This window comes from Enoplosus armatus, chromosome 9 (genome assembly GCF_043641665.1).
Source record: "Enoplosus armatus isolate fEnoArm2 chromosome 9, fEnoArm2.hap1, whole genome shotgun sequence".
NCBI lineage: Eukaryota > Metazoa > Chordata > Actinopteri > Centrarchiformes > Enoplosidae > Enoplosus > Enoplosus armatus.
The window spans coordinates 157626-178774 of NC_092188.1; the positions used below are offsets into that span (position 1 = coordinate 157626).

The 21149-nt window shown below is 41.5% G+C and overlaps 2 protein-coding genes across 2 annotated transcripts in view; both read right to left on the reverse strand.

Moving 5' to 3' along the window:
* The window catches only part of gon4lb (gon-4 like b), a 30581-nt gene extending 25327 nt beyond the window's left edge, over window positions 1-5254 (reverse strand). The window contains exons 1-7 of the mRNA XM_070911321.1: window positions 5231-5254; window positions 2479-2656; window positions 2157-2299; window positions 1011-1085; window positions 651-701; window positions 483-527; window positions 269-382 (exon numbers count right to left, since the gene is read on the reverse strand). Coding sequence (XP_070767422.1) covers window positions 269-382; window positions 483-527; window positions 651-701; window positions 1011-1085; window positions 2157-2299; window positions 2479-2656; window positions 5231-5254 — 630 coding nt within the window. The remainder of the gene's footprint in view (window positions 1-268; window positions 383-482; window positions 528-650; window positions 702-1010; window positions 1086-2156; window positions 2300-2478; window positions 2657-5230) is intronic.
* A 3564-nt stretch (window positions 5255-8818) lies between these two features.
* pnp4b (purine nucleoside phosphorylase 4b) lies at window positions 8819-19794 on the reverse strand. The gene is made up of 7 exons (XM_070911322.1): window positions 19772-19794; window positions 12473-12645; window positions 12280-12383; window positions 11236-11411; window positions 10902-11092; window positions 9421-9500; window positions 8819-8959 (listed from the first exon to the last, which is right to left on the reverse strand). Exons 1-7 carry the CDS (start codon window positions 19792-19794, stop codon window positions 8819-8821), a joined length of 888 nt encoding a protein of 295 aa, XP_070767423.1.
* Between the last annotated feature and the right edge of the window lie 1355 nt (window positions 19795-21149).

Sequence of the window (21149 nt, forward strand, 5' to 3'; positions counted from 1 at the left end):
GAACCTAAACTACAGGCAAAACCTAAAGTGATGGTTCTGTACAGGTTCTAATGCTCATGTTCACTTTTTTTTACTTGTTCTGTTTAATTTACTGTTCAATTATTAAACTGTTTAATTCCACCAGTAACAGTTTGTATGATTGTGTCATTAATGTGAATCAGCTGCAGACATTCAGTCTGAACACAAAACTGTGACAGAAACTAAACTAACAAAACAATGTAAATAGGACGTGTGGCAGGTTACAGGGAAAGGTCAAAGAATCACTCACTTCCTCAGCTGTGTCCTCCTCCTCCTCCTCCTCCTCCTCTTCCTTATCAGGACAATACTCTTCATCTGATGAGTCTTCATCCTCCTCAAGATCAATGTCAACAAACTGAGGAGGCTACAATAGAGACAGAAAGTCAGACAGAGAGAGCGGCAAGCAGAGAGTTAGAGAGAGAGACAGACAGAAATCATCCTGCAGACTGAATGAGTTAGTTTACCTTGACTGTGGCTGTGTTAAATCCAGAGATACTCCAATTAAGTGGCTGTAACAAGACAGACAGACAGACATATAGAGAGACAGACAGACAAAGGACAGTCAGATTAAAACAGGCTTGTTTTGATCTCCAGATAAAGTATAAGAGAGAATTGTGGGTGGTTTAGTTCACCTGTCCCTGTTGAACGGCTTGTTTCAGTCTGGATCGAGTCATCTTTGGCTCCTGATGGAAAACAAACAAACTGTAGGTTCAAACACAGACAGGCTGTAGGTTCAAACACAGACACGCTGACAGACAGACAGGCAATAGGTTCAAACACAGGCTGATAGACAGACAGGCAATAGGTTCAAACATAGACAGACAGACAGGCTGTAGGTTCAAACACAGACACACGGACAGACAGGCTGCAGGTTCAAACACAGACAGACCGACAGACAGGCTACAGGTCTAAAATTCTAAAATTAAAATCAGAAGGTTTTCTGGATGTTTCCTCATGCAAAGACGCTTCAATAACACAACATGGACACTCACAAACATGGGCAGGTCTTGAGTGTCTCTGATGGCAGCTTTCATCATGGCCACCACATGCTCATGGGTAATCACCTCCTGACACGGGACACAAAATATCAAAACATGTTCAAGCAGTGTGTAGAGTATGTGTGATGAACATGTTCTCTACATGTGTCCAGCGATAACACCAGTGTTCCCCATACATAGTCTGGACTGTCCAAGTAGATTAAGAGCTGCCCAGGTAAATGAAGTCCGAATAACATTTTTTTTTTTATTTCAATCAAGACGCGTAACTGTTATTTCGTAATGCACACAAACCAGCGGAGTTTTACCCGCAACGTTTTGGCAGCGCACCAGTTGTCGTCTCTCAGCTGTAGCTGCTAGTCGGTTTAGATATTTATATCCACTGTGTGGGAGCATTACGGTTTCCCCGTTAGTTACAGAGAAAATGGACAGTTAGTGTCAAACTGTGCGCAGACTGTTCAACTGAAGTCGGGTCTGTCTGTGGAAACACTTCATACATGACATTCACCACGGCATCACCTGAACGTGTCGATTAAACACGACAAAACCAGACTGGAAGGGAGTCCTCCTCCCCACAGCCTTCAGGCAGCCTCTCACTGCAGACTCGGACCAAGGTAGTAACTGATGCTACAGGAGTGTTTATCGTTGCAGATGTGCGACCGTACTCAGTCGAGAGAATACAGAATTTAAGTTTGTGGTCAAAGTGCTTGAGCAACAATGAGCCTGCAGTGTGCATGTTAGTCAGTCCATTGTGCCTGCTCTGTATAAACCAACACAAGGTGCAGCTGTTCAGGGATTATCAAGAGGTCAGAGTCTGGGATGGAGCATTTGTGTGTTTTTTTTGTCAGTATTTGAGTGCATTAACTGTTACAGTAAGAATTATGGCCAATGAGCCACTGTTCAATGTTTACATTTTTCAAAATAAATTAAAAACAAATGTTATTTTCTGCTGTTTTTTTCCTTCCCTGCTGTACTGAAAACGTGGTGAACCGTGACCCCAAAACAGACAGGTGACACTATGTATGTAAAGTGTATGTAAAAATCTTGCTCTAAATGTATTCACAGTAAAAACACAGTATCTTTAACTTGCAGTTGAAAGTATGTAACAGTTTGTAATATGTTAACTGTGTGTGTGACGCTTACATGCAGGATAGCGCGCACGTTGTTAGACGACAAGTTGTGCTGTTTGGACTTCCTGTCCAGGTCAATGTCTAGTCGTCCTAGTTCATCCTCACTGGACTCGCTGGTCTCCATGGTGACCACCTCCTCCCCCATCATCCCACCACCTGAGCAGGAGATAGACAACACTTCAAGTGTGAAACATCTGGCTCCAGGTGCACACCTGTCTCTTCAGACCTGGACTCTTTATAAACACACTGATGGGTGAATTCAACCAAACTCCATATAAAATATGACTTGATGTGTTCATGTGTCATCATGATGTCACAGTTTGCTTCTGTGTCACCTGAGACAGGTGTTCGCTCCTCTTCCTGTCTGTCCTCAGTGGAACTCTCAGTGTGAGGTGTGGACGCTGTGTGTGACTTCCTGTCCAGTCTGAAGACGATGGTCTCTCCGACCATCCTCAAAGATTTAGACTCCAGAGGACAAACATGTTCTTCTGCAGGACGCCGCCTCTCCATTCGCTGGAACACACAAATGAGAACCGATCAATATAACAACTGATGTTGGACGTTTTATGAGTCTGTGGTGGCCAGTGCTATCCTCTATGGTGTTGTATGCTGGGGCAGCAGGCTGACTCCAACAGACTGAACAAACTGACCCGCAAGGCCAGTGACGTTGTGGGGGTGGAGCTGGACTCTCTGATGGTGGTGGCAGAGAGGAGGATGCTGTCCAAGCTACGGGTCATCTTGAACAATGTCTCACATCCTCTCCATGATGTACTGGTCAGGAACAAGAGCACCTTCAGTGAAAGACTCATTCCTCCCAAATGTACAACAGAGTACCACAGGAAAACATTCCTGCCTGTGGCCATCAAACGGTTCAACTCCTCCCTCTGAGTGTCAGACACTCAGAATAAACAGACTGATTCTGGACATATTTGACCTACGAGTGCAATACGTGTGTGTGTATATAAATGTATATATTTTATTTGTATTGTTTATATCTATTTAAGCTACTTTTCTACTGTAGAATGGGAGCACATGTAACTGTGGAATTTCCCCCCAGGGATCAATGAAGTATATCTGATTCTGATTTCATACAGACTGAAGACAGACAGACAGGTCAGAGTGCCCCCCCCTCCCACCATTGGCTTTAAGTCCCTGGGCAGCTTTGACACGTGTCTCAGTTACGACGCCTGCCACCTCCTACCCCTCCTCGACGGTATCAGAATCGTCCTCTGTCTCCTCAGCCTGATAAAAGCACAGAATATCCAGTTAGCAGAACCGATTGTGTACAAAATACAAAAAGTACAGCAAAGTCTTGCTGATATCTGTTGGGTATAGGGCCACAAGGATGATGGCACTCATGAATGTTCCCAGGACCCAGTGTGCCAGTAGTTTTCCATATTCCTGTCTTGATAGGCAATAGAAAGAGAATGCTATTCCTATAATCTTGATTTTAAGCTTTTAACTGAAACCTGGCTAGATAATAGTAGCAGTGCACCACTTCTCATTAAGTTAGCCCCACCAAATTTTAATTTTATGAATGTTTCTCGACCTGACAGGAAAGGTGGTGGTGCTGTTGCTATATTTAAAAGACTAATTTCAATGCAAGTAGTTATCATTGAACTTCTTTCTGTTATCTCAGCAGCTTGTGACGATGTTTTGTGATTTTAATATCCACATTGATAATACCGAAGACAGAACTGCCAAGGACTTTTGTGGAGTATTTGAAACTTTTGATCTGTTGCAACATGTGAAAGGGCCCACACACAACCAAGGACACACACTGGATTTGGTTATTAGCAAGGGTGTTGATATTTCTAACACTGTTGTCAAGAATGTAGGCCTTTCTGGTCATTTCTGTGTTTTCTTTGATATGGCAGTTTCTCCTGATGCTGAAACCAGATCAATCTGTCAAAAAAAGGTATATAAATGAGCATACTAATTGTCTTTTTAGCTATGTCCATGAGAATAAGCTTAACGTCTGACTCTGTTTATTCACTCTTTGATCATTTTGACTGTAAAACTAAAACATGGAGAAACATCCAACTGTCACAAGTCAGAAAAAAGAATGCAGGAAAGCTGAGCGCAAACGGAGAAAAAGTAATGTTCAGATTCACTACAACATCTACAAAGAGAGGCTTCGTACTTACAATTCTGAAATAAACAAGGGTAGACAAGCCTTTTTGTCTAACCCTATCAACAGGTGCCTTGTTCACCATGGTTGAGAAACTAACTAATCCCCTGACAGGACTAGCCCCCAATTTCATATCTCACTATATATAAGTGTTATGACTTTGCATCTTTTTTTAGTGAAACAATTGAAAATATCAGAGTTGACATAAATTCCTCCATGACAAGCAATAGAATCAGACCACTGCTGTAGTGGAGCGTCTTAATTCATCCACCTGCAGTTTTAACAACCTGCCAAACACCTTCAAAAATGTTTTCAATTGCTTGTAAATGGATTTGTTGAAAATTGTCAATGGTTCAGTCCTATCAGGTATTTTTCCTAAATCACTGAAGACTGCAGTTGTTAAGCCCCTTCTAAAGAAAGGCATCCTGGATCCTTCCATTTTGAAGAATTACAGACCCATTTCTAATCTTCCATTTATTGGAAAGAATATTGAGCAAGCTGTTTGGATTCAACGCAATAACTTATTTTTTATGTAAATGACCTTTTGGACATATTTCAATCTGGCTGACAGACTGGTGTTTAGCGTATTAGCTCAGCTGCACTTTAGCTGTAGTTTAGCTTTAATTAAGAAGCCTGTCAGTATAAACGTGAAATAACACTGACTCCGTTTATGACCCAGTTTAACTGATTCAGGTTAGGCTTGTAAACGTGCTAAGTGACAGAGCAGCATTACACACATTTGTCTGTGAAACGATATCTCAGTTAGCTGAAAGCTATGTGTTGCGTTTAGCTAAGTTACTAGACAGCCACAGCCAGTCGCACTGAGCAGGCGCAGTAGTTGTTTCAGTGTGTGCAGGTTTGTGGCGCGAAGTTCGGCTGTAATATTAATAACAAAAAACCGGAACCATCAAATATTATACTGAGCCTGTTAATCAGGAAGAAAAGTGAAAACTCACCCTTAGACTGATGTCAGTAGCCATCTGTTACTCTATCACATTACCGCCGTTAACCTCAGTGGGCTGTGTTAGCTTCTGTTAGCTCTGCTAGCGTCTGTTCCGCCAACAAAAGTAACACTTCCGGCCCGATTACTTCAGAATAAAATCGGAACGTCATTGGTTTTAATCCCGGGCTACGGAGCAATGTGAAAGGTACATGGCGCCACCTGCTGTACCGAATGTTGTATCAACAGAACTCTGCAGTGAAGATAGAGTAAACTATTAAAAACCTGCCTCCTACATATATAATAACACCTCCTCTTATCCTCTCCCCTCAAGCCCACAGCTTCAGTGTGACTGCTCAAATGATTCTCTTTGTCTACTGTGCGGTGTAAGAATCATAGAGGGACATCAATAACCAGGTGGTTATGTTTCATACAAACATTCAGAATCAGAATCAGAATCAGAAATACTTTATTGATCCCCGGGGGGAAATTGTACAGTACCGGTGCTCCCATTCAAGATTAGACAGTAGCATAAATTTAGAGCTTAAGTATGTACAAAATAAAAAAATAAGAAATAGAAAATAAAAATAAAGATAAAAATATACACATTTACAATATTTAAGTGAAAATAAAAGTAAAAAATATATACAATAACAGTGTATATGCATGTGTATATATATGTATGTATTGCACTGTTGTGTATGACGTAGGCTAACTCACGGAGCCGTGTTACCGGACTGCTCTCCTCCGCTGGTGCCGGCTCGTCAACTGTGAATCCCCGTCTCCTGATCTCTCGCCGCACCTCTAGTACACTGGAGTATGTTCGGGTCCCCGTCTCCCAGTGGATCCGCATGCTTGTGTATGGAGTTTGGAAATGAATTCCCTTTTCTTTGAGGGCTCTCTTTATCACGATGTATTCGTTACGCTTCTTTATTATCTCAGGTGCGTAGTCGTGGTCGAAGTAGTGTGTTTTGTTGCCCAGCTGGATTTTGCCTTTTCTCCAAGCCTCTCTTAGTACCCTCACCTTTGTTGTGAATTCCTGAAAGTTGATAATAATGGGTCACGGAGGGGCTTCGGGTGGTGGTTTTTACGCCAGAGACCGATGGGCACGCCGTATTTTCAGATCGAGATCTTGTGGTAACGGCAGCTCGCTTTTCGACTTTTTGAGTTTCTCAATAAACTGCAATACCGAGTTTCCCTCTGCTTCTTCTGCCACTCCAAAGATGCGTATGTTGTTCCTCCTGGACCGAGACTCCAAATCCGTTACTTTTTGCTGCAGCGCTTGTTGTAGTTCCAGGCAGGTGCACAGCGCCTCGGTTGCCTCCGCCGCCCATCCCTCCACCTGATCCATGCGTGCCTCCGCTTCGCTGACTCGGTCGGATAAACTTTGAATTTCCTTTACAAGGCTGTCAAGTTTGCCGTCGATTTCTTGTCCTAGGTGGTTCACTACTTGTCTCAAACCATCATTGTCCCCCTTCATTTCAGTTTTTAGATCTTTTATCACCATAATAATATTTACAGAATCCATAGTCGATCCGGGGCTGGTTTGGCTTTGTGCACTAGCTTGGTCTGTAGCGATGCTACTAGCTACCTCGTCCGGCGCGCTTCTATCTTGTTGTTTTGACATCTTTCTTACTCTCGTTTGGTCCCTGGTCTGTCTTCTCCCACTCATTTATCCCTTTCACTGAAAAAGAATCGAGTTTTGAATTGTTAGGTGGGAGAGTTGTGGTAGGTCCAGGAGTGCGGTTCAACGTCGGTCTAATCTAATCCATGGCTAACCGGAAGTCCCAGTTTATCTCCAGTTTATCTCCAGTTTACCTCCAGTTTATCTCCAGTTTACCTCCAGTTTATCTCCAGGCTCTGCTGAGCTTCAGAATCAATATGGGCAGCTAGCTCACCTGTGGCAAACCCTTTGAGGACAAAGAAGGTGGTTGGGCTCATGTGGATGCATCATCCCTCCAATAGTTCTGTACATTTGTAAACTCCCTCTCTCTCAATACAACTCTCAATAGAGTCTTCTGGCTGTTTACCTACTGTTTACTTACTGTTTTTTCAGGTATTGCACAACACCCACTTACAGAGGCTGCCTGCAGGGTTCCAAAATAACAGCCAGGCTTTATCACCCAAAACAAGTGGTTTTGTGCCATAGCTACCCTAAACTCAGCTGATTATTCCACAGCTGTCCACTGACAAAAGGCGTTTTCAGACCAGAACAGTTCTGGGGACTCCCTGAGAAGAACTGCCCACTGGGGAGCTCCCCTAAGAACAACATACCTTTGAGGGCTTCTTTTCTGTTTGCATATGCACCACCAAGAGGAACGCTGAGCAGTTGGTATAGCTGCTGAAATCTTTGATTTATCACATTAACATTATTAATTTTTATTCAAGTGTTCATTTTAAACAAAATAATTCCAAAATGTTGTTTATTATTACTTTATATCACAACATGCATCTGACTACCTGCCTGTCTGACTGCCTGTCTGTCTCTCAGGGAGTAAAGATGTCCAGACATCAGTTTGACAGGGTGTTTGATCTCTATGATCAGGTCAGTTAATATTTCTCCGTCTGATTAATCGCTTTCGTTTCATTAAGTGTCTATCAATGAACTCTAATTAATTAAACTGTTTGTATTTAAATGTTTTCAGTTGGCTCTGACGATGATGTCATGGTGATGCAGGTTGTCAGGGTTATAATGTTGGAGGAGTTTAAAGACGCAGGAGGCTCTAATGAAAAACACTTTCAAGGTGCATCATGGGAAATGTAGGATCCAGTGTTGTTGGACTGAATATGTCTCATCTGAAGCTCTGAAGGAACTGATGACCTTTGACCTGTTTGTGTTTCAGGATGACAGTGGGTTCATGGACGAAACAGAGCTGGAAGCTTTGCTCAGAGACATCCAGGTCTACACACACACACACATCATGAGTAAAAACAAAGTATTTATTTTTCACCTCTCACAGGGCACAACATGAGGCTGAAAGCTCTGGAAGACATCTAGTAAGAAGACCGTGAGTTGAGATTTTTGAGTCAGACTTATTTCTGAGGTCAAGAATGAAGCTTTAGGCTCCACATGTTCATGAGTTTTAAACACATTCATGAAGTTTTAAACTCACCTGTTAATGATTAGTTTGTGTATATACAGTTAACAAATGTTTCTGACAACATGTATTATATCATCAATCATTCATTAACTGTTTATCCAGATTCTTTATAGGAGGAGTTGTGGTTGTTGACAACACATCACTTGTTGTTTGGAGGACATTATAACTACATTACAGTGTGTTATAAATCATTTGTTGATAGTTTCTCTGCTGCTTATAAGTGATAAGTTGAGATGATCAAAATAAAAAACATTTCATCTCAGTTTGTCCTGATGTATAATCAGAGTCTTCAATCATTTAAAGGACAGTTTTATTGTGAACTCAGTTAAAAGCTGAAACACAGCATAAAACTACAACAGAGTTACAAACTCTCCTGCAGTTTACACTGACAATAACAGAACAGATGACACTGAGAGAACATTTACAGACAGATATTAGACATTGTTGTAGATGTTGACAGTGATGAGTGGGGAGGTGGACTCCTCTGTGGTTCTGTTGATCCGTCAGTGGGTGTTGATGCTCTGCTGCTGGCATCGAGAGATCAGCGTGGTGACAAGTTTCTGCAGAACTTCCGCCCTCATCTTACTGATCTGAAGAACCTCCTCGTGGTTCACCTTCTCCTCCCGACTGTAGTCCAGAGACACCTGCAGCATGACAGAGGTATGTCAATGTCAGAGCCACATCACAGCTGTCACACAGCCACGTCACAGCTGTCACACAGCCGTCACACAGCCAAATCACGACCACGTCACAGCTGTCACACACACAGCCACATCACAGCTGTCACACAGACACGTCACAGCTGTCACACAGCCACATCACAGCTGTCACACAGCCGTCACACAGCCACATCACGGCCACGTCACAGCTGTCACACAGCCACATCACAGCTGTCACACAGCCACGTCACAGCTGTCATACAGCCGTCACACAGCCACATCACGGCCACATCACAGCCATCACACAGCTATGTCAGAGCCGTCACACAGTCCTAATGAAAGCAGGGCAAAAATGCCGTTCATGGCTGGGTTAAGAGTCTATTTGAATTGTTGTTTTTCGTCACTGCCATCACATCAGACACGCGGTTATCATTTTAATAACTGACCTTGTTGGTGATGAGGGACAGACCAAGAACTCTGAGTCCACAGTGCTTTGCCACCGTCACTTCAGGAACTGTACTCATACCTGAGGAGGAGACAATGTAAAAATGTAATATGAATGAGAATAAATCTATTCTTATTATGGCTTATAACCTTCATTTTAACTTTAGTTTTCTGATTTTGTTGTGATTTGAGCAACCTGCATTACTGTGCACTTAAACAGAAAAAGAAAGGATAGAAAACGTTCTGCTACAATTTGTCCCAAAGGGAAAAATTAAATTAAATCAGTGAAATAAATAATAAAAGTAATTGTTGTATAATAGAAATGTTTCTCTTTCCTCTAAATTGAACACCATCTATTCAACCTCAATGCATATTTAAAACTCCATTATAATTACCACCTGATCAAAGCAGTTATGTAAACTGGTTCCAGTGCTGGCAGCAGGTGAGAACAGAACAGTATTTAATAGTCAGTGTAAACACATCAGGAGACGTGCATCATGTGACTTCGTTAACCATCCTGATTGTATTTAGAAGTTTGTTGAGCTACAGGGTTCCACTCTGTCTCATTAATATTAAATTAGCAGACACATTTAATGAGAACCTGCTGATGTTCTGGTTCCTGCTGAAACAAACCCATCATGTGCTTGTCCTTCGGTCTGCTGCTGTTAACGCTGATGAGTCATTCACTGAATAACTGAGATCTGAGTTCATTCTGCTGTTTTTTGATCCACAATCCACATGACACTGTTGATAAACAGTGTGCAAAATGAGGCTGTTCAACTGAGAACTCAGCTGTACCACCATTATTGAAATCTGATCTTTAAGAATCCTAGATCCTCCTCACTCTTGACCCTTCTCAAGTAACTCTAACCCCCAAAATAACATTTTAAATGACCCTTCTTAAAGAACCCCACAATCTTCTCAAGGACTCCTAGATTCTATTAAATGACCCATAGAACCTTGTCCAAGAACCTTTGAACCTCTACTAAGAAGCTCTTGAGCAAAAACAGGTCCAGAGACATCTCTCCAGGAGTCCCTAAACCTCTTAAGGACCCCTTGATAACCTCTAGAGCTACCTGAAGGCCCATTGAAACCTCTCATTGAAAACTCCCTTTAGGACCCCTAAAAAGCGCAGACCCCAGATCCTGGACGTTGCAACAGCAGACTGAAGACACAGTTACAATCAGGAGACAGAATGAGACCCTTCAGGTTTCCACACTAAAACTCTCAGAAGCCCCTGCTGTGCTGCTGTAACAGGTCATCAAAGAATGAAAAACAATGTTAATTATGTTCTGTCTGGATCTGATCTCAGGTCAGATCAACACTCCAATGACAGTCACACTGAGAACCAATCACTGCTCTCCCTGCTGACTCACTAACAAGGCTCATTAAGACTTGTTAATTATCAACATGCTAACCAGGAAGGTCCCCCCTTGATGACCAATTACTGAAGACAGAGTGTCTACCTCTCTTAGTGTCTTACCCACAGAGTCACAGCCCAGGATCAGCAGCATTCTGGCCTCAGCGATGGTTTCGAAGTTTGGTCCGCTCACCATACAGTAAACTCCCTCTCTGATGAAATCACTGCAGCCGAGCTCAGAGCCCACATCCAACGCCAACCGCCTCAGATCCTTACTGTACGCATCAGACATACAGGGAAACCTGATCCCAAAACTACAGACAGAGAGACAGGCAGTCAGACATACAGGGAAATCTGATCCCAAAACTACAGACAGATAGACAGGCTCATATAGAATCATCTCTGTCTCCTCCTGTCTCTCTCTCTGTCTGTCCCCCTGTCTGTCCTCCTGTCTCACCGCTCATCGTTGGGTCCACACAGCGGGTGTTGTCCGGCGAATCCTGGCAGGTTAATGTGGTCTTTGATGATCATGATGTCACCGACTTTAAAATCGGGACAGATTCCTCCAGAGGCGTTTGTCACCAGCACAGACTCCACCCCCATCAGCTTAAAGATCCTCACAGGGAATGTCACCTGAGACAGGTAGACAGACAGAGAGGTGAACAGTCAGTGTCCTGTAATGTAACCCTAACCAGATGTTGAAGGCAGAGAGAGAGAGAGAGAGAGAGACAGACAGAGACAGACAGAGAGAGAGAGAGACAGAGAGAGAGAAAGAGAGACAGAGAGAGAGATGCAGCAGTTTTCAGAAACAATATCCTCGTCGGCTGAATACATTCATTGAGACCGAGACGATGCCCCAGAAGGATAATGGCAATAGGTACAAGGTCATCAAGAATAAGCAGCTAACTGAAAGTTAAGGCGAAAAGATGAGTGAGGAAGGGGTCACGATAGGAAAAGGCCCTGCAGCCTGCTGACTTCTTCTTCCTGTATTCTGAGAACAGAGAGCTCGGGATGACTCTATATCTTCCTCAACGCCTCTCCGTTGTGGAGTCCCTCAGAGGTCTTTCCCCTTTATATACTCTCCTCAATATGGCATCTCGTTCCACTGTTACGCAGACAATACACAAATTTACCTGCCTTTGAAACAGAAAGATTCAACATTTTTAAAACTGTTGTTTGACTGTCTCAAGAACATCAAAGATTGGATGGCCTTGAATTTTTTATAGCTGCATGGCTTTGTGTTAATTAACTGCCTTAAGTGTATTTTATATCAACTGTGCAACATTTCTCATCTGAAATCTCAGAATTAAATCTTTTGATACAATAACAGCTGTAGAATGAAAATTAAAACACTCATTCTCCACCATTACTGCTGGTTATGTGAATTGCATGCTGGGATACTACAAGTCAGCTCCTACAGCATACTGGGTAAAATGGGCAAAGCAAGAATACTTGGTCGCGTTATTGGATTGGGACAGTACTGCGAGTGATCAGGACTCACCTGGCAGAGGGAGTAACCTTCGTACAGGTGGAAGTGACCCTGCATGAAGACACAGGAAGTGTCCTCAATCGTCCCAAACACCAGACAGCCTTCATGACCCGTGACTGAGAGAGAGACATTATATCAGAAAGACAGAGAGAGAGAGAGAGAGAGAGAGAGAGAATTTCATAAATTGTGGGCAGGGCCAACTCACCTGTGCTGACGGGAAAGTTGGGGATGTCCTGATACCTAAAGGTCTGTTTGTTAGCGGCTCCGTCAGCCAGCAGACCAAGTCCTGAACCACAGATCACTGCAACCTTTGGACGGTGACTCGTGTGGTTCAACAGCCACTCAGTGGTCAGTTTGTAGTCCTCAAATGAGCAGCAGCTGATGGGAGAGAGAGGGTGAGGTAACTACATACTAGAAGAGGGGGGGGGGGGCATTGCTGTCACAGCACAGGTTCATTTGAGAAGGGTCCAGCTGTAGCCTTGCAGACCCTACAAACCACGCACAGTCTTAATGTGTAATTTGTAAGTAAAGCAGCTGCAGAGTCCAAACATTGCCCAGTTGTACACAACACTACGGCAGCTGAGGAAGACAATAGACAATACAACTTTTCATTGTGTTGGCCTAACTGCTAAACATACAGTGGGGTCTGAGACCACTAAGCAATATCTTCTGTTTTGCCTGAATGTAACACTTTTTTTCATTACAAATGATAATATCAGCTTAACAATTTGAGTGAAAAGTTGAATCTTTGAACGTTCAGGGATTTCAGAGAATCTTAGTCTTTGGTATGTCCCCCTTTTGCTTTAATGACAGCATGCACTCCAGCTGGCATGGACTCCACAAGTTTGTGCCAAACCTGATGACCCATGTTATCCCAGCATGACCTGACAATGTTCTAAAGGTGTAAGGTTTTGTTGGTGGTGAACCTTTACAACCAGGATGAAAATTTGACTCTGAGAAAGCCCCTCTTTGCTCAGAATACCAATTTGACTTCTGACACTTTCACGTAGTTCTGATGCCATCTTTCCCACTATCACAATGCTGCTTAGTGAGCAATGACCTGCTGGAAACTTGAGGCGCAGCCATATTTAGAACAGGTGAACACCGGCTGCAAGCTGAGTTCATTGAACGAGCCTCCGATGAGGACTCCACCTGAGTGTCATCTGAACGCATGCTTCGATGGAAGGACACAACTCAAAGACATCTGACCTTTTGGACGAAGGAGTTCACTTGGTCAATGCCACAAATTTACTTAAGTTTGATTGCCGACCTAAAAATAGTGCAGAATCAACATATTTCTTCTTCTTAGCCCACAAACACCAGAAATGAATAAATGGAAAGAAACAGTTTATGGATGTATACTAAATGGAATTAACAAGGCAAGGAGATAAAGCTCCCTCTCCGAGGAGAGATGGGAGAGTTGAACAATGCACTAAAAGAGCGGCATTCACTGAACAGGCTCATATTTTTGGTGAACGGTGAAATGAATGTATCAGAGTCGTTAACCGTGGATTACTGGCAACCCGGCTTGCCAGCATGGGTAATGAAACTGGATCTGAAAAGTGAAGCCAATGCAGAAACATGCATTCTTTCTAACGACCAGCAGGGGGCAACAACACCTGTTGCAAAAAGAAGTCTGATTGTATAGAAGTCTATGAGAAAATTACCCTACTTCTCACATAATTTATTACCTCAGTAAACATTTTCCTCATGAGTTTATGGTCTCAGTCGCTAGTTTCAAGTCTTCTTCAATACAGCATGATGTTCATTCAGTAAATTATGGTCCTATTTAGAGTAAAATAGACAATAAAGCAGGGTGCTTTATGGGCAGAGCTGCCTTGTGATTGAATCTTGTACTAAAAGACACTCTAGGAGTCGGCTGTTCATTATATACGTTAAGTACATTTACAAGTAACTTCGCACGGCGTAGCCAGGAGCCAGGTGCAGTCAGATTACTGGGGTAGGTAGGCCTGCTTAGTGTCCTCAGGTTCTGGTTACTTCTGGTTCCAAAAAACCAAGACAGAGAAATACCAAGGCTTCAAAACGGTAGTCCACAAAACAATGGGTGATGTCACGGTGGTTACGTTCACTTCTTATACCTTTAGTCTGGCCATAATTTGACTCTGAGAAAGCCCCTCTTTGCTCAGAATACCATTTTGACTTCTGACACTTTCACTTAGTCACTATATTCGAGTCACTTAGACATTTCAGTTGCAAACTCACTTCAAGATGTAGCAGTAACCCTTTGTCCTGAGTGATAAAATATAAATATAATAAATAACACTGTATATGTACATGTCCACAGTATCACAACTAATAAATGTTTTGATAAATATCAAACATTAAAAACGTGAAAGACTCTCTTCACAGCCTACCTGCTTTGCAGTTTGAATTCATATGTAAGTCAGATTCTTGTACAAATGAAGTTCAGCATTCTCACCTGAGCTCTGTGTGCCATCTTTTCTTTTTCTGCGTCGACACTGGCCAACCAGGGGAGATAAATGTCATCAAGTTTTGGGCGTTCTGTGACCCAATCAGCCCCTGAACCATAGTTGGAAGTTCAACTAAAACAAAGAAAGTCAGCTCCATGGTATAACACCCTAACCCGCAAATTAAAGCAAACAGTGGAGAAACTTGAAAGGAAATGGCACTCCACCAAACTGGAGGAATCACGTTTAATTTGGCCAGATAGTCTTAGAATAACCCTTATAGGAAGGCCCTCTGTAAAGCCAGAGGAGCCTATTACTCATCATTAATAGAAGAGAACAAGAAAAACCCCAGGTTTCTCTTCAGCACTGTAGCCAGACTGACAGAGAGTCACAGCTCTATGGAGCCATGTATTCCTATAACCCTCAGTAGTAATGATTTCATGAGCTTCTTTAATGATAAAATTCTAACTATTAGAGACAGAATTGATTACCTCCTGTCTTCAGGTGGTACCTTACCTCCAAACACAGGAATCTCACAAATAGCTGTAAAACCTGATGTATATTTAGACTGCTTTTCTCCCATTGACCTTCACCTAATTACTAAAATCATCTCTTCATCTAAGCCATCAACTTGTCTCTTAGACCCCATCCCAACCTGGCTGCTTAAAGAGGTTTTAACTTTAGTCAGCACTTCTTTACTAGACATGATCAATCTGTCTTTATTAACAGGCTACGTACCTCAGTCCTTTAAAGTAGCTGTAATTAAACCTCTTCTTAAAAAGCCCACACTTGATCCAAAGGTTTTAGCCAACTATAGACCTATATCTAACCTTCCCTTTCTCTCCAAGATTCTTGAGAAAGCAGTCGCCAACCAGCTGTGTGATTTTCTACATGACAATAAGTAGCTTGAGGACTTTCAGTCAGGTTTCAGAGCTCATCATAGCACAGAGACAGCACTGGTGAAAGTTACAAATTACTTTCTAACTGCATCGGACAAGGGACTTGTCTCTATACTTGTTTTGTTAGACCTTAGTGCTGCATTTGACACCATTGACCATCATATCCTATTACAGAGACTGGAACATTTAATTGGCATCAAAGGAACCGCACTAAGCTGGTTTAAGTCGTATTTATCAGATCGCTCTCAGTTTGTACATGTTAACGATGAATCCTCCATGTACGTCAAAGGCAGTCATGGAGTTCCACAAGGTTCTGTGCTTGGACCAAAACACTCCATACATTTCCATTGCTATGCGGATGATACCCAGCTATATTTATCGATCAAGCCAGAAGAACCTTACCAGTTAGCCAAGCTCCAAGCATGCCTTAAGGACATAAAGACCTGGATGACCTGTAATTATCTGATGTTGAACTCGGACAAGACAGAAGTTATTGTTCTTGGCCCTGAACACCTCAGAAACACAGTATCTAAGGATATTGTTACCCTAGATGGCATTGCCCTGGCCTCCAGCGCCACCGTGAGGAATCTCGGAGTTGTCTTTGATCAGGACATGTCCTTTAACTCCCACGTAAACCAAACTTCAAGGACTGCCTTCTTTCACCTTCGTAACATTGCAAAAATCAGGAAGATCCTGTCTCAAACAGATGCAGAAAAATTAGTCCATGCATTTGTCACGTCTAGGCTGGATTATTGCAATTCCTTATTATCAGGCTGTCCCAATAAGTCCCTGAGGACTCTCCAGCTGAAAACTCTTTAGAACTTTCAAGAAAATAAAACTTTAAAGTTACAGTTTCTGATAATCACATGTTCTTAGTGAAGCAGGAAGATAGAAATGAACATGAAGACACTTCAGAGATGATTAACAAACTAAAAGCTTTTTATCTTCAGCGGAAACATAAAGAAAAGTGACCCATCAGCACATTTTTACTGAAGAAACTGTAAAAACTGAGTTGAACTGCAGCTCAGGTTCAAAGATCAAAACTTTACAGTTCAACAAACAGACTGACAGGCAGATGAAAGCTGAACTAATCTATTTTCTGATAATAACAGAGAGTCATAAAGCTCTCAGTTACTGACGATGTCTTCCTCCTCTGGAGTTTAAAGGGTCTGATTGTGTGAGACAAATGTTTCTGTGATGTTAAAGTGTCAGAACTTTATATGTGTGTCTGTTTGAAATCTGAGCTGAAAGCTATGTTTCTTATATGTCAATGTTATGTTATATATGAATGTATGAATAAATAGTAATATGTTATACCAGTTATCTTGAGATACACACATTGATGGAAGAAGTATTATGATCCTAGTAAAAGTAGAAATACCATTTCCTAAAAATAAATACTATAATAGAAACTACTGGGTTTCTTTACTGCACTCTACCAAAGATCATCTGTGAGGGAAGAAGCTCCACTCTACAGTGTTTTGTAGTCCCATCAACTCCAACAGAGTGAGACGTTTACTGATCTCTCGTCATGTTCATTTTGTACATTCTCTAGTTAAACTTTCACTCATAAATCAATAAAAACCTTCAGTATTTGGTTAGCTTCTAAAAAATAGGGTGTGTCAGTTTTATTATCTACAGCTGTTAATTCAATCAGTCAGATACAGTTGAAGCCATATATTTAAATACACCTAGGCTTAAGACATTCAAACTCCACATATTTCATGTTATCATACATTTCTTGGGTTAAGTCAATATTCAATTCAGTTCAATTCAATTTTATTTATATAGCGCCAAATCACAACAAACGTCATCTCATGACACTTTACAAATAGAGTAGGTCTAGACCGACTCTTTATAATGTTATTACAGAGACCCAACAGTTCCCACCATGAGCCAGCACTATGGAGACAGTGGAGAGGAAAAACTTCTTTTCCAATAGGGTATCTACTATATTTCCATAAGATATCATTTCAAAATAATAGTCAAGAAGGACATATATTTCAGCTTTTGTTTACTAGAACAGATTTTCAGTATACACTAAGTTGACTGTCTCTTTAAACTGTATGGAAGATTCCAGAAATTGATGGAATTACTGGACGCTTCTGATAGGCCAATTGTCATAATTAGAAGCTATTTGGGAATGCACCTGCATTTAAGGGCCTACACTTAGAGTCAGTGCCTTTTTGCACTTGATACCATGGCGAAAATCCAAGCAATTTAGCAAAGACCTCCGAAAAAGAATTGTGACCCTCCACAAGCCTGGTTTCTCCTCAGGAGCAATCTCCACGGACTGAAGGTCCCATGAGTGTCTGTGCAAAACAGTGAATGCAGGTATAAAAGAAAGAAGGAGAAAATTATTCCCTAGGGCTGAACGAACCTTGGCCCAAAAGCTTCAACTGAACCCCAAGACAGCAACAAAGGAGATGGTGAAGGAGTTGGAGGCACAAGGTACCTCCACCTCCAGGTATGTATCTAAATCCACTATTATGAGAGCCCTACATCACTAAGGCCTGAGAGGATGTCTCTTCGCTGAAGAACCCCCTACCAAGCCCTTCTGCATAAAAAAAGCAATGAATAAATGAAGTTTGCAGATGATCACCAGAACAAAGACATACCCTTTTGGAGGAGGGTTCTCTTGAGACTTTCCATGCAAATAACACCATCCCAACTGTGAAGCATAGGGGTGGCAGCTTCATGTTGTGGTTGTTTTGCTGGAAATGGGACTGGTACACTCCATAAATAGATGGCATCATGAGGAAGGACGATTATCTGCAAGTACTGAGCAACATCTCAAGACATCAGCTAGAAATTTGGAACTCAGTCGTAATTGGGTCTCCCAGCAGGACAACAATCCTAAACATACCGCCAAAGTTGTGACAAAATAGCTCAGAGACAACGAAGTAAAAGTATCTGAGTGGCCATCACAAAGCCCTGACCTGAATCCAATTAAGAATTTATCGACTGAACTGAAAAGGTCTGTTCTAGTAAGGAGGCCCACAAACCTGACCGAGTTACACCGATTCTGTCAGGAGGAATGGGCAAAAAGTTCGGCAAAGTATTGTGAGAAGGTTGTGGAAGGCTACCCCAAACATTCAACAAATGGAGCGGGTTACAGATTTCAAAGGATTCAAAACCAATCCTGAATTGGCCCTCTTCCTCCTGGACAGGTATGTAATATGTCTATTCTATTTATGAAATACATTGCAAGACTTGTTTTACGTCAATATATGAATTAACATTGATGGCTAAAAAAAAGCTAGCTAACGCTTTGGCTCATGTTAGTTGAATGTAACTAACGTTAGCTGTGTTTGTCAAGCAAAGCTTTGTTAAGAGGCTTGACCACTGAAGGGAGTAAACCTATTCCAGCCCTTCCAGTTTGTGTAGCAAGCTTTGATTGCCAAGACTGACTTTCGGTAATGTTAGCTTTGTGTGGCTAGGCTTTAGGTAACATTAGCTTGGCTAAGTTTGACTTTAGTTGGTAGGTACTAGTTAATCACTATGGCTATTGCATATTGCGTTTTTGTTGTTGCTAAGAAGACATTCAGAGTCTAACGCAGGGGTTGGGTTGCATCTTTCTTTCACTCGCTTCCAAAACAAATGCGCGTGCTAGCTAGATCGAGATCTTTATAAGACAAGGTGGTGACACCGCCAAAATCAACACAAAATGAAAGTTCCTTGTAGTTGCTTTAATCTGGCTTTTCATGTTTCACAATCAGAGCCTTTAAACTCCAGAGGACATTGTCAGTAACTGAGGCTTTTTATGAATTCATAAAACAGTTGAGGTTAATACAAACATCAAACCAACGATTATTTTCATTATCGATTAATCTGAAGATTATTTTCTCAATTGAAACATTAAAATAAATAACGATGAAAACAAATAATAAAGATATTCAGTTTGCTGCGATATGAAATTGAAAATCGTAATTATTCAGAGGCTGAAACAGAATGTTTGGTCAATAATGTATTTATGTTTTTAACTTTTGACAAAGTTGAGGGTTAGGGTTAACCCCATTGTAATTTAGACTGAAATTAATTTCAGATTTCCAGTGATTTCAGGATATGGATGATTGATTCAGCAGACAGAATCAGAGTCTGATCTGAGTTCAGTCAGAGAGACGACAGAGAAAACTTAATAATTAAATTAGTAAATAAAATGAGGGGGGGTCTTACCAGGAGTTTCCTTTGGTGTGCATCGTCCAACCGCAGAGACACAAGAAGAAGAACAAGAAGACGAGCAGAAAGTCATCAGACAGTGAGAGTGTACTCTGCTCTGATTGGCTGAATCAAAGCCTGTGAATACAGTTGGGGTCATTGACCTCTGCAGTTTGTACAGTTGGGGGTTAAAGTTCAGCAGGTGGCTTCAACAACAGAATCACATTAGATCAGACAGAAAGCACATGTGATTTTATGTAATAATAAACTTATGAAGTGTGATGCATCTCTGTGAAAAAGAAGGTTTGGAAACAATGGCAATATCTTCAATCTTCAATAACATTTTAAATCTACAGTTCCAGTGAATTTATTCAAAGTGACATTTTCCCACCTGAAGTTTCTAACTTTTCACTTATTTTAGGAGAGAAAAAGGTTTTCTGATCCTGAACTCCGTCTGTGATACACAGAACTGATCTGACATCAGTATAAAGAGATAAATACAATAACAGTAAAACCTGACTCTGATCACCCAATACCTGATCAGATCAATAGGATCAATATCAGCACCAGTACTGATCCATTACAGCTTTTTATTCTTGTCTATGCCCAAAAATATAATTTTGAATTTTCACAAAATCAATTCAGAATTTTATTGTTTATAAAATAAAGTGCCTGACAAATGAAAATACTTCATCACATTCATGTTGAATAATATTACAAATATTATAAAAACTATATTATTATTATATATATTATTATAAATCTTAAAATTTTTACAACTTAAACTGTAAATGGTTTTACTGTGAAAATATGAAAACCATCAACCAAAAACCTGATTGTACTTCCTGTTTATGTTCTTCTGTTTTCTTGTTGTAGATGATTTTTAATGTGTCTCTGTTGTAAAAAGAGGGATACATTTATTATTATTATCACTTACACAGTACACAGTAACTGTCACATGACTGTTGACTCAGGTGAGTTCAGGTGGTAGTAGAAGCTGAAGTTAGCGCACTAAGAGGTTTCATGTTTAAACTGACAGGAAGCAACAGCACACATTGACAGACACTCAGGTGAGAGTCAGTGAACAACAAACTGTGACCATCAGTTTGTGTTGACTCACCGAGTTGATAACCAGCGTTGTGTGAGCGCTCAGTGGGATCGCGGTTGTTCGTCTCAGTGAAGCCAGATAAGGAGAAGATGTCCTGGGTCTGTTGAACCTGCTTCTGTCGCGATCCAGGTTCTGCCCCTAGCTCTCTGTCTCTCTCTGTTCTCCACCTCTCTTCTCCCTTGAGTCTTGGGTTGCAGGTAGAGGCTTGGGCAGAGCCACCACTCATCAGGCAGACCACCTTCCACCGGCTGCTGGCTGATCTGAACCACCTGTCTACAATTATTCATC